Below are 10725 nucleotides of genomic sequence, written 5' to 3' on the forward strand. Positions count from 1 at the left end.
TCTCTCTCTCTCTCTCTCTCTCTCTCTGACTCGTTTGCCGTTGTGTGCCAGGCAAGAAGCAGATTGCACGAGATTAAGGCTTGGGATTCTGCAGGGAGAAAAAAAGGACCGCATAAAATAAATAAACGAGTGGAAGTCATTAATTAAAAATGCATGCCCTGTGCGAATGAAGAGGACGTAAAAGAGGGAGGGAAAGAGAAAGAGGCAGGGTATATTGAGTTGGAGAGGCAGAGAAGCGCTCGGCGAGGAGGACGTGTCTCAACACCACCGAGAGAGTGAGAGAGGTGGGTGGAGGAGAGAGAGAAAGACAGAGAAACCAGAGTTGGAAGTGTTTTGTTTTTTATTCTGCTCTGACTGGTTGCCGTGCTCATGTAAGATGGAGGGATCCAGAGGAGAGAAGGTGTGATGTTGTAGTGCGTTTGACCACGTGTGTCTTGGGAGCTACAGCTGTGTCACATCTGCCAGCGTGATGGAAGAAAGACTGCATGTCAACATACGTAGGCTCCGCTCTCTCTAAGGTTTGTACTACTGCTGTGTAACGGTATTGGTTGAGTTGGTAGTGTTCCTTGATTGATCAACATGTCCTGACCACGTGTTGTGATCATGTTCATTATTTAGTGACTGTGCATTGTTTATACATAGTATTCATATTTTCTACAGGCGTATTGATGTGTGTGCGTTGTGTTTACATCTCTACAGCTTTCCTTTGATAATGTTTTACTGTCTTGTAGCAGAGTAGGTGCAGTAGAGGGTTTAGTGTCACCAGGCTCTTCAATTAATCCAGATTAAACACGAAAGAATCAGTTCAACCAAATTATAAAAAACATATTTTTCTCAATCTGCTGCTATGTATTCATGCAGATGCCTTTGGTGGTATTTATTTGAATGTGTTGTATACTGAGATTTCTTCCTCTACCACAATACAAAAGAGGTGAATGGAAGTTTATTTATTCTGCTCACAGCATTAAAAAAAACTATATTTACTTTTTTTACAGACGCTTATCTTTGCTAAAATAATGTCCCTGTTATTTAGAATAATCCAAACTGTTCACTGTGTATGTACAGTTTTAACTGGAACTATGTTCTGGTGAAGAAATAGTCCCTAATAGTTGGGTTTGTTTGGGTTATAGCTGAAACAAAATCTCGTTTAATTAATTAGTCAATAGACCGAAAATTGATCTGCAACTATTTTAATTATCCATTAATTGTTGAAGTCAAGGTAATTTTATTGAAATAGCACATTTCATACACAAAGGCAATTCAAAGTGCTCTACATAATACATTACACATTAAAATGCTCATTTAAAAGAATAGAAACCTTTTTAAAGGAAAGAAATGAATATCTGCTTGTATTCTATGACCGTAAATGTCGGTCAGACCAAACAATACTTTTAAAGACATAATTGTGACATTTTTACACCAAAGGATTAATCAAAAAACATTCTGCAGATTGATATATAATGAAAATAATCATTACTTGGCTGAACCGACACTTTCAGGCACACACTGCGTCCTCATCGCTCTTATTTCAATCTTCAATCTTTTTAAATGTATTTTTTATAACCCTCGCTCACCTCACAGAATTTCACTCAATTCCTCCACCGTCATGGCCATCCCTCGCTCTCTCTTCCTCTCTTCCTCTCGGCATTCGTCTCTTCTTGACTACATCCTCTCTGCGTATTTAATGCCTCCTGCCCTCCTGTAATGGGCTGAGAATGAAATAATGATGATGTGTAAAAGATATGTGCTGGATCTCGGGCTAGCTAGAGGCTACTATTAGAACATGAAAACATTTCAGTTGTGTTTGTGGCCTGATTTGAGAAATAGAGATATATTGAACCGTTTTCACACACTAAACTCACAGAGGAGGGGAGCGTGGACTGGATTGACTTGTGCTGGATCTCCCTTCCTCTCTCCGTGTCTTTAGGGGCTGCACAGAGGAGTATGAGATGAAGACCATGGAGCAGAAGCCAGAACCTGAGCCCCTGGCGGCCGGCTACCGGCCCTCCCCTCGCCCGATGTGGCGATGGGACAGCCCACCCATTCCTCCAGGGCTCCACAGTGTCCCCAACCAACAGCGCTGGGCCCCCATGGGTCCCCCTCCTCCTCCACTGCCCCGCTCACACAAGACCCTGATGCCTGTGCCCTACAGGGAGCCCCAGCACCTCAACTCTAAGAGGTGAGACTTTTTTTGCAGCAGCATGTTTCTCACTTAATTTGTGTTTCTGTAGCAGTCTTACTCGTATTCCTCACCTCTCTGCTGTCTGTTTGCTGCAGGTTAACTGTCACCCTCTTTGTGTCCCCTCCAGGCCAGTGAGCTACCCAGAGAACCACTACAGTCTGTCTCCTGCAGGAGGCGACAGAGTGCTGCCCTACAGAAACCCCTCTGCCAGCTTCTCCTCACCCTCCTCCGGCCTAGTCGGCCTCTCCATGATGGGGCCGCCTGGAATCACACCAGGCCCCTTCATACGCTACAAACCCTCCCCGGACAGGTGTGTGTGTGGGGGGGGTCTTGTTCGTCTTCCGAGCTCTCCTCCATCCCTCTTTTAATCTTGATTAAACATGTCTGATGTAACTCCTAACTACTGTTTTGTTTGCTCGAGGTGGATTATATCTGTTTATACGATGAGGCTGACTAATGTGTCAGGCCTGCAGTTAGACGTGTATGAACACACTGTCTCCTTGAGGAAGGATCTGGTGTGTGGGCGGCTCTTCCTCATTGTGTGGAGGTTGATAACATCTCGCCCAACTGGATAAATGTGTTTTATTCAACTGCCATCAGGACGCAAAACAGAAATTCAAATCCTCACGCTACATTTTAAGGGCTTTTCTTTGGAGTTTCATTTGAGTAATTTACCCACACATTTTTTGTTGTTTGATATATAACTGACAGTGGCATGAAGGTGGTTATTAATCAAATGCCGCCCCTCCTCCCATCTGTGTAGATATGGAGCAGGACAGCGCCCCCTGCTGCCCTATGAGCCCCATTTCAGTGTGGACGTCACCTCCAGTGGAGAGTCTTCCTCAGGCTTCACCAGTCAGGAAAGCACCATGGAGCGCTGCAAAACAGGTACACCACGGTCAGAAACTGCAAGCAGCTAATGTACAATATGTTGTGAATACTCCTTTAGTCAATAATTGTATGTTGACAATGGATCACATTGTATGTGAAAGGGGTTGTTCGTAGTGATGAACACACAGAGAATTATCACCTGACTGTGACTCTCAGCTCTCATTAGCGTTTTGATCTTTTTCTCATTAGTTGGTCGAGACCAAAACAGAGCTAAAAGAGAGTGACAAGACTTAATCAGGTGGCCAAAAATACAACTCCTAAATAATAATAATGTTGCCCCAAATCTGCATAACTGATAATATGTGGCCAAAAAATAATTTGTTGCAGGTTGTAAATTAATCAGACTTGTCTTACACTGCGTTCATGGTCTATTTTGTTAAAGTATGTGCCTGTGTGTGTGTGTGTGTGTGTGTGTGTGTGTGTGTGTGTGTGTGTGTGTGTGTGTGTGTGTGTGTGTGTGTGTTGCACAGTAGAGATAACAGAGTGTGACTTTGTGCGTGGGTGGAGGTCAGTGTTTAAATGTGCTATAAGTATTTAATCCTCTTTGCCAACCATAGAGGTTCAGTGTAATTTTCTTTAATCCTGTGAGTGTCTGTGTGTGTTTCTGTCTAGAACCCCTCTGGCATGTCCCAGTGCCGTCGTCTCGGGGTCCTGGGGGTGGAGGGGGGCAGAGGAGACCAACCAGACAGGATGTCCCGGGGAAAGACTCTCCAAACAGACACTCGAAGGTCAGACTTGTCCTCACCCCGTCTCATTTCATTCGTCTTCTTTGCCTCGTTGCCTCTGAGTTTGTCTAAATGTCTTGTCCCCCTCTGCAGGGCGAGACTCCGTACTCCAGCCACTCCAGCAGTAACACTCTGTCCAGTAACGCCTCCAGCAGCCACAGCGACGAGCGCTGGTTCGATGGAGGAGCCGGAGGAGAGCGAGGAGGCGACCCGGTGGACCCTGACCCCGACCTTCTCAACAAGGGGGGGTCCAACGACAGTGGGATCGACGCCTCAACCCACTACAACAACAATCGGCAGGGAAACATGTCCAACAGCCAGTCCCACAAGCCCATGCACTCCTTTGCGCCCTACAGCGGCATCCAGGAGCTGTCCGTGGGAAACGGCAGCGGCAGCAGCGGAGAGGCGAGGAGACGAGAGTCCTCGCCCATCATAGCAGCTTCAGCTAATCAGAACAAAGGGTACCGCACCAGGACATTCCCGCCTCCGGGCTCCAGCGCCGAGAAAATGGATGCTTTCAAGCCCAGGTAGGTGTCTCACTGATGAGAGGCATCTTCTGTAAAACATAACATTAACCTCAATGAATGGCTTTTATTATATAGAGAGAGAGTGTTGCATTCATAAGTCTTGCAGTTAAATGTTGCTCGGCTTCATAAGACTTAAGTGAATGATGCACCAAGTAGCCGTTATTTACCACCACCAGATTCTTTAACGACAATAGTTTGACACATGGAAATCTATCTTTAAAGGACACACTACAGATTAAAGCAGCCTAATCCTTGTAAAACATACAGATCGTCATGTGATCTCTTCTGCTGGTGCACATCATAAAACACACAAACATGCACAGGCTTCGGCCGCTCTGTGTTGGATTAAAACAATCTGTGTTTAAACCCCATCGAGTGCCATCGACTGTGCCTGGGACGTGTTGGACCATCAACATAATACAGACGTAAAATTAAATCAGAAGGCTTTAGGACACAGATGATTCATCACGGTTTGTGCACAGCTTATCAGATATTGTTGTAAGGTCTATGCTTTGTTTTGGTCAGAGGATTACAATCGGTGTTTTTGGGTGATTAATGATGGTAGTTGCAGTTCATCTGCTGTTTATCCCTTTGCTGTTAAAGGTGTTGTATCAGCTGTCAGTAGCATAGTATCTGCTGTGTGAACTTTAATGGCATACTCTCCTCTTCATTGCCTGACCAATGAAGAGGAGGAGAGTAAGATGTATTCTGCAAGAATGAATTATGCATGTATATGCATGAATATATTCATGTGGAAAGACAACACATATAGAGAGCTGAACTATAAACTCAATTTACCCTCTGTGAGCAAAACAAAAATAGCTGTGCTCTGATCATTTATTGCACATGTTTACGGTAGCCGTACATGTCAGAGGATCTCCCACAACTCTCATTTAATCGCAAGATTATTATGTTTTTGGGACATGAAATATTTGAATGATCCTGCAAAGGGGCAAATAATTAAATCATAATGATGTAAAATGCAGTATTTGAACACAGAACTCTTTCATCTTTTGTTCTGTTAAATTAGCTGACCTTGCATCATCTATCAGCTATCTGTGACCAATCGTATGTGTCCTGACACTTTAACTTACCTTCAGTCAAGTCATTCATTAACGACATGTATGTGTGTGTGTGTCCTCTCAGGGCCTACACACCGCAGGGTTACAAGACTCCAACAGCTGAGAAAGCCCGGCCTGTCCGAGCCGCTACCACGACACCCACCTCGGCTCATTTAAGCTCCACCCCTCTGTCCAGCTCCGCCCCCAAGGCCTTTTATGGGAAGAGCAGACCAACCGGCTGGCAGAACGACGACAACAGTCTGTCGCCTTCAAACGCAACCACGACACCCATCTCTGACAGCAGCAAGAGCAAGAAGTAAGTTAGTGACTGATGAAGTCCGAGTCGTTTACATTCTGTTACTGTAACATATTGTTTGAATATAATGAGTTTACCAAGCACACTTGAAAAGTCCATCTAAAATCTCCACTGACTTAATTCTACCGCAGTGACCTGCAGTTGTTGTGTCTGTAGTGTGAAGCTCAGCTCAAAGTTGTTGAGTTTGCTAGTTCTTCCTTTACAACGCATGCAAGGAAATGTCAAGATGTTTTATGCAGCGTATGATTGTATACTAACCCAACCTGTTAAACGTGACTAATTAGACGAAAGTGCTTTGAGCTCTGAATGGTAAAATGATTGTGTAACTCAAAAGAAAAAAGATTAGAGGAAAATATTAAATAATTAGCATAGCTCTGTTTCCCTTTACTGTTAATCAACTCATGACCCCTCAGATTTATCTTGTGACCTCTTGTTGGAGTCATGACCCAGAGGTTAGGAACCACAGTTATTAAGTAATTGTAGACATGGTTACATTTATAGAAAAACTCATGAGTGTCTTTTGCCTAAAACCAGCTTCTAAAACACTGACTGTAAATGGGCTGCTAGTGTCAATGGTTTGGGTCAATGTGGTGGAGAAAATACACACTGTTGTTTGTGCTTCTGGTGCTCGTGTCTCGTATCTCGTGTCTCATATCTCATGTCTCGTATCTCGTGTCTCATATCTCATGTCTCGTGTCTCGTATCTCGTGTCTCATGTCTCGTGTCTCGTATCTCGTGTCTCGTGTCTCGTATCTCATGGCTCATGTCTCGTCTCATGTCTCATCTCTCGTGTCTCATATCTCATGTCTCGTGTCTCATCTCTCGTGTCTCGTATCTCGTGTCTCATGGCTCATGTCTTTGGGCGATTGTGGCTAAGTGGATAGCAGGGCCGTCTTTCAATCAGAGGGTCGGCGGTTCGAACTCCGGCTCCGCTAGTCGCATGTCGATGTGTCCTTGAGCAAGACACTTAACCCCAAAATTGCTCCCGTAGCTGTGCCTACGGTGTAGAAATGTGATAGACTCCGAATTGTAAGTCGCTTTGGATAAAAGCGTCTGCTAAATGACTGTAATGTAATGTAATGTCTCGTGTCTCATGTCTCATATCTCGTGTCTCCAGGCAGGTGGATACAAACTCAAAGAACGTGTTTGGACAACCTCGGCTCCGGGCCTCACTGAGGGATCTGCGTTCTCCGAGACGGACTTACAAAAGCACCGTCGAAGACGACCTTAAGAAACTGATCATCATGGACAACCTGGGAGACACGCCACAAAGAGATCCGGTGAGGAACACTCATAACACCTGTAACACCATTATCTCAGTCAACAGTCTTTCTTTGATGAACTTGCACACCCAGCTCTCTGATCTCTGGTCCCTCATCTGTCCGTAGTCTCCCAGGCGAACCTTGCAGCGCACCTTCTCAGATGAGTCGCTGTGCAGCGGCCGCAGAGAGGCCAGCTTCGCCAACTCCGAGAACCCGATGACGCCCACTGACGTTCTGTTCACCTGCACGCTGCCCACACGCAGACACGGCATCTCCAACCAAATGCAGGGCAAGAAGGGTGAGTTTAAACTTCTGCTTTGAGGCATGTAGAGAAAACTTACACTGCTGTGTTGAGTGTATTAGCTGCCAAGTTTCATTCTGTGGGGATCTAAGGAGCTCAGTAACAAAAGCAATCATTTATTATTGTAATGCACAAGTTATTTGTTGCTTTCATAACTTCTACAACCTTGTAGTGTGTAGATGTCATTGTTTGATGTTTGTTTGCTCACTGTAGCTGCTCTGCTCTCCTGTCCCTCAGTGCCTCTGTCCGCCTCAGAGCTGTCTCTCACAGAAGTCAGAGACAAAGTTCCCCCCCTGAGGAGGCTCGATCCCGGGCTGATGCCTCTTCCTGACACAGCCTGTGGGCTGGAGTGGTCCAGCCTGGTCAACGCTGCCAAAGCCTACGAAGGTGAGGCGGGAGACACTTCAGGATTAGGTTTGTTCAACTCAGTGTGAGATTCTCAATGTAGCATTTTGTGTATTGTTTAGCCTCCGCCCCGGCTGGAGGCATGATGTTTTTGTGTTGTCTGTCAGTCGCTAAGCGATATCTCAGGAAAAGCCTGGAGGGAATGAAACAAACATCCACTTGCTCTTAAGGAAGAAGTGATTTGACTTTGGTGGTGAAAGATTAAGCTATTGGCCATAACTCAAGAATTCACATGCCAACTATGAAAATTTCTCACAAATATTTAACAGGATGAAATGATGAAGTGATGACATTTTGAACGTACATTGATGTTAACTGCAATATGGCTGAAAGTTCTGCAAAATAATTCTGTTAAAATTGTCTGAAAGTTACATTCACAACTGCTTACATTAACCGTCTACATATCAGATTTATTGTTCAATTCAATGCTAAACAAATCAAAATTTCCCCAAAATAGAACTGCTCTGTTGTAACAACAAATAAGCAAGATTAATAGGTGTACAATCTTACATGTGAGACATATCGTTTGTCTGATCGGTTCCATCGCGTCTCGGCTCTCTGCTGTCACACGACACTCCTGGGAAAGAAGGAGATCTCTGCGTTCATCTATGCTTCGTACGCGATCGCCCGCTCTGCTTCCCAGACGCTGTTTCTTTTCTGGGTCTCTCTCCTGTCCCCTGTGTCCTCTGTAACCACAAAGACGATCACAGCACAGCCAAACACGCTGGACTCAAGCCAACACTTGATCCATAACCTCACCTGCTGCCAGGTCCTGCTGTGCTCCGGTGTGATTGTGTCATGTACTATCTCCAGGGACGCTTGGGTAAAAAGACTCCTTCATGCAGCTTTTTTTAAAGTGTGATCGTGTGTCTCTGTTGCAGCACAAAGAGCCGTTTCCCTCTTCTCGCTGAATGAGCCACAGGTCGGAGGTCCGGACATGAGAGCAGTCGTCAGTCCAGTCCAGTTTCAGACTCCTCAGACACCACGCACCACACCGACCTTCAGCGGGTAGGTCGACCTCACTGTGTTTCTGTGAAGTAGTGCAGTCAGAGAACTCTAGCGATACAACTCCTCCTCACTACTGCCATCCTGTGGTGATGCATTTAACTGTCAGAATGTATTTGAACTGCATCCCAAGCGTGTTTACTCCTTTGTATAGTCTCACTATAGTAAACAGTTGGATGTTTGAATTGTTGCTCTGGTGTCTGTGCTGCCAGACAGGGTTTCTATTTAGTGAGCTGCACTCAGTTTATTATTGAAACTGAAGAGCTTCAGTTCAAACAGTCTTCCACAAGAATGAACACGCACACAAACACCAGTAAAACCTACATAAGCTGTGCAGCTCGCTGTTTGTGTTTTTTCTTATTTAGAGTGTTGTGATTTGTGCTCGAATGATGACAATAATTATTGTTATTATTATAATGCTGGGTACATGAAGGGGCGAGGGGAAAAAACGCTCGATAGTAAACACTCACAAATACCCCCTGCCCCCCGACGGAGCCGTCCCACTCCTGACGGTCTGGGGCTCTGCAAAGGGACCTCGGGTATCTGCAACGGGTCAGTAATAATAATCTGTGCCGTGTGTGTGTGTGTTAACAGCGACGAGGTGCCCAACGAATTGTCTGGTCGGCTCTTCCACCTGGAAGTGATGTTGAAACAGCTCAACAATGATCTGGAGAAAGTAAGAATCTTTTTTTCCTTTATTAAACGGTTCAGTTTTTGGAGAACATTATAGTAATGTTGGTTGCATCCACCAGGATTCCCAATTTCTTCGTTTTTTGATACCTTTGCTTTCTCACCTTAACAATAAATCAGCTTTTTACCAATGTGTGGGTTCAAGATACAGAACAGATTGTCTAGTTCATTATGATTTCACAAAAAAGTCAATGACCCTACCAACATCTTTAAATGCTTAAAGTCTTGTCTGTTTTTTAGAGGTTATGTGTTGCTCGTAGACACTTTTTTGTCACCGTAGAACCGAGCCAGACCACCTGTTTCCAGTCTTTATGCTAAGCTATGCTACCTGTCTCCTGGCTGTAGCTTCATATTTAGTGGATACACATGAGCGTGGTATCCATCTGCTCATCAGAGTATTCCCCAAAGTGATTCCTTTAACAGTGAAAAGTACAGTTCCATTTATTGTCCGATCAACAAGTAACTGAAGTATCCTCGTTTCTCTTCTCCTCTCCTCATTTTCGCCGCTCTACTACCAGGAGAAGAAGGATAAAGTCATTCTGCTGGCAGAGATGGCCAACCTGAGAGAGAATAACCAGCGCTTGCAGGTGGAGAGCGTCACAGCCAGTGAGCAGCTGCGCAAGTTCAACACTCTTTTTACTGACAACGGCCAGACAGAGAGTGAGCACGAGGCTCACTCCTTAACACACGACAGTGACTCGAGGAGGGAGTGATGCCTGCAGAAGAAGAAGAAGAAGAAGAAGAGAGGCCACAGAGGAAGGGCCGGCGGTGAGAGTACCCATGATTCCTTGCACGCGCAGCGGCGGCAGAGGTCACAATGATGTCACCTCACTCAGCTTCCACTGGACTGCCTTAAACTGTAGAGAGAGCAAAAAACAAGACCGTTGATTTTTAAATTCATCACTCCCCGAAAGTCCCACCCAGCCTGCACACAGAGACCCTCCCTCTCTAATCTCTGAGCCTGTTTATTTTTATAGACTGAAGTCAGAAAGTCTTACACACTTGTCATATATATATATGTATATATATATATATATATATATATATATGTGTGTGTATAAACATATGCTACTATGCCAGAGGAGCGAGTAGGAGAGGAAACTGTTTTAGAGAACGCCACATCACCTGGAGAGGCCTAATACTGTTCCTGCAGCGAATCAGCCAAAAAAAAAGACTCATTACAGACAGCATCTCCCAGAATGCACTAGAAGTAATGGAAGCTCTACAGACATGGTACAGTAGATAGATGCCTGTGTGGTACAATTCTCATGTATCAATATTACCCATATTGTACTCATATTGTCGTACTAAAGGTGTGTGTGTGTGTGTGTGTGTGTGTGTGTGTGTGTGTGTGTGTGTG

At 44.9% G+C, this 10725-nt stretch overlaps 1 protein-coding gene across 4 annotated transcripts in view; it reads left to right on the forward strand.

Moving 5' to 3' along the window:
- Positions 1–10719, forward strand: part of sipa1l3 (signal-induced proliferation-associated 1 like 3) — a 63830-nt gene extending 53111 nt beyond the window's left edge. For 3 of the 4 annotated variants that reach the window (XM_031861369.1, XM_031861370.1, XM_031861371.1), the window contains exons 13-24: positions 1928–2179; positions 2310–2492; positions 2946–3070; positions 3686–3801; positions 3892–4325; positions 5472–5702; positions 6820–6982; positions 7091–7262; positions 7503–7679; positions 8552–8678; positions 9270–9351; positions 9884–10719. In XM_031861369.1, coding sequence (XP_031717229.1) covers positions 1928–2179; positions 2310–2492; positions 2946–3070; positions 3686–3801; positions 3892–4325; positions 5472–5702; positions 6820–6982; positions 7091–7262; positions 7503–7679; positions 8552–8678; positions 9270–9351; positions 9884–10078 — 2257 coding nt within the window. In that variant the 3' untranslated portion in view covers positions 10079–10719. The remainder of the gene's footprint in view (positions 1–1927; positions 2180–2309; positions 2493–2945; positions 3071–3685; positions 3802–3891; positions 4326–5471; positions 5703–6819; positions 6983–7090; positions 7263–7502; positions 7680–8551; positions 8679–9269; positions 9352–9883) is intronic. The other variant, XM_031861372.1, reaches the window with a different exon arrangement.
- Positions 10720–10725: the final 6 nt, after the last annotated feature.

The sequence above is a fragment of the Anarrhichthys ocellatus genome, unplaced genomic scaffold (assembly GCF_004355925.1).
Source record: "Anarrhichthys ocellatus isolate YVR2014 unplaced genomic scaffold, GSC_Weel_1.0 scaffold24, whole genome shotgun sequence".
In the NCBI taxonomy this organism is placed as follows: Eukaryota; Metazoa; Chordata; class Actinopteri; order Perciformes; family Anarhichadidae; genus Anarrhichthys; species Anarrhichthys ocellatus.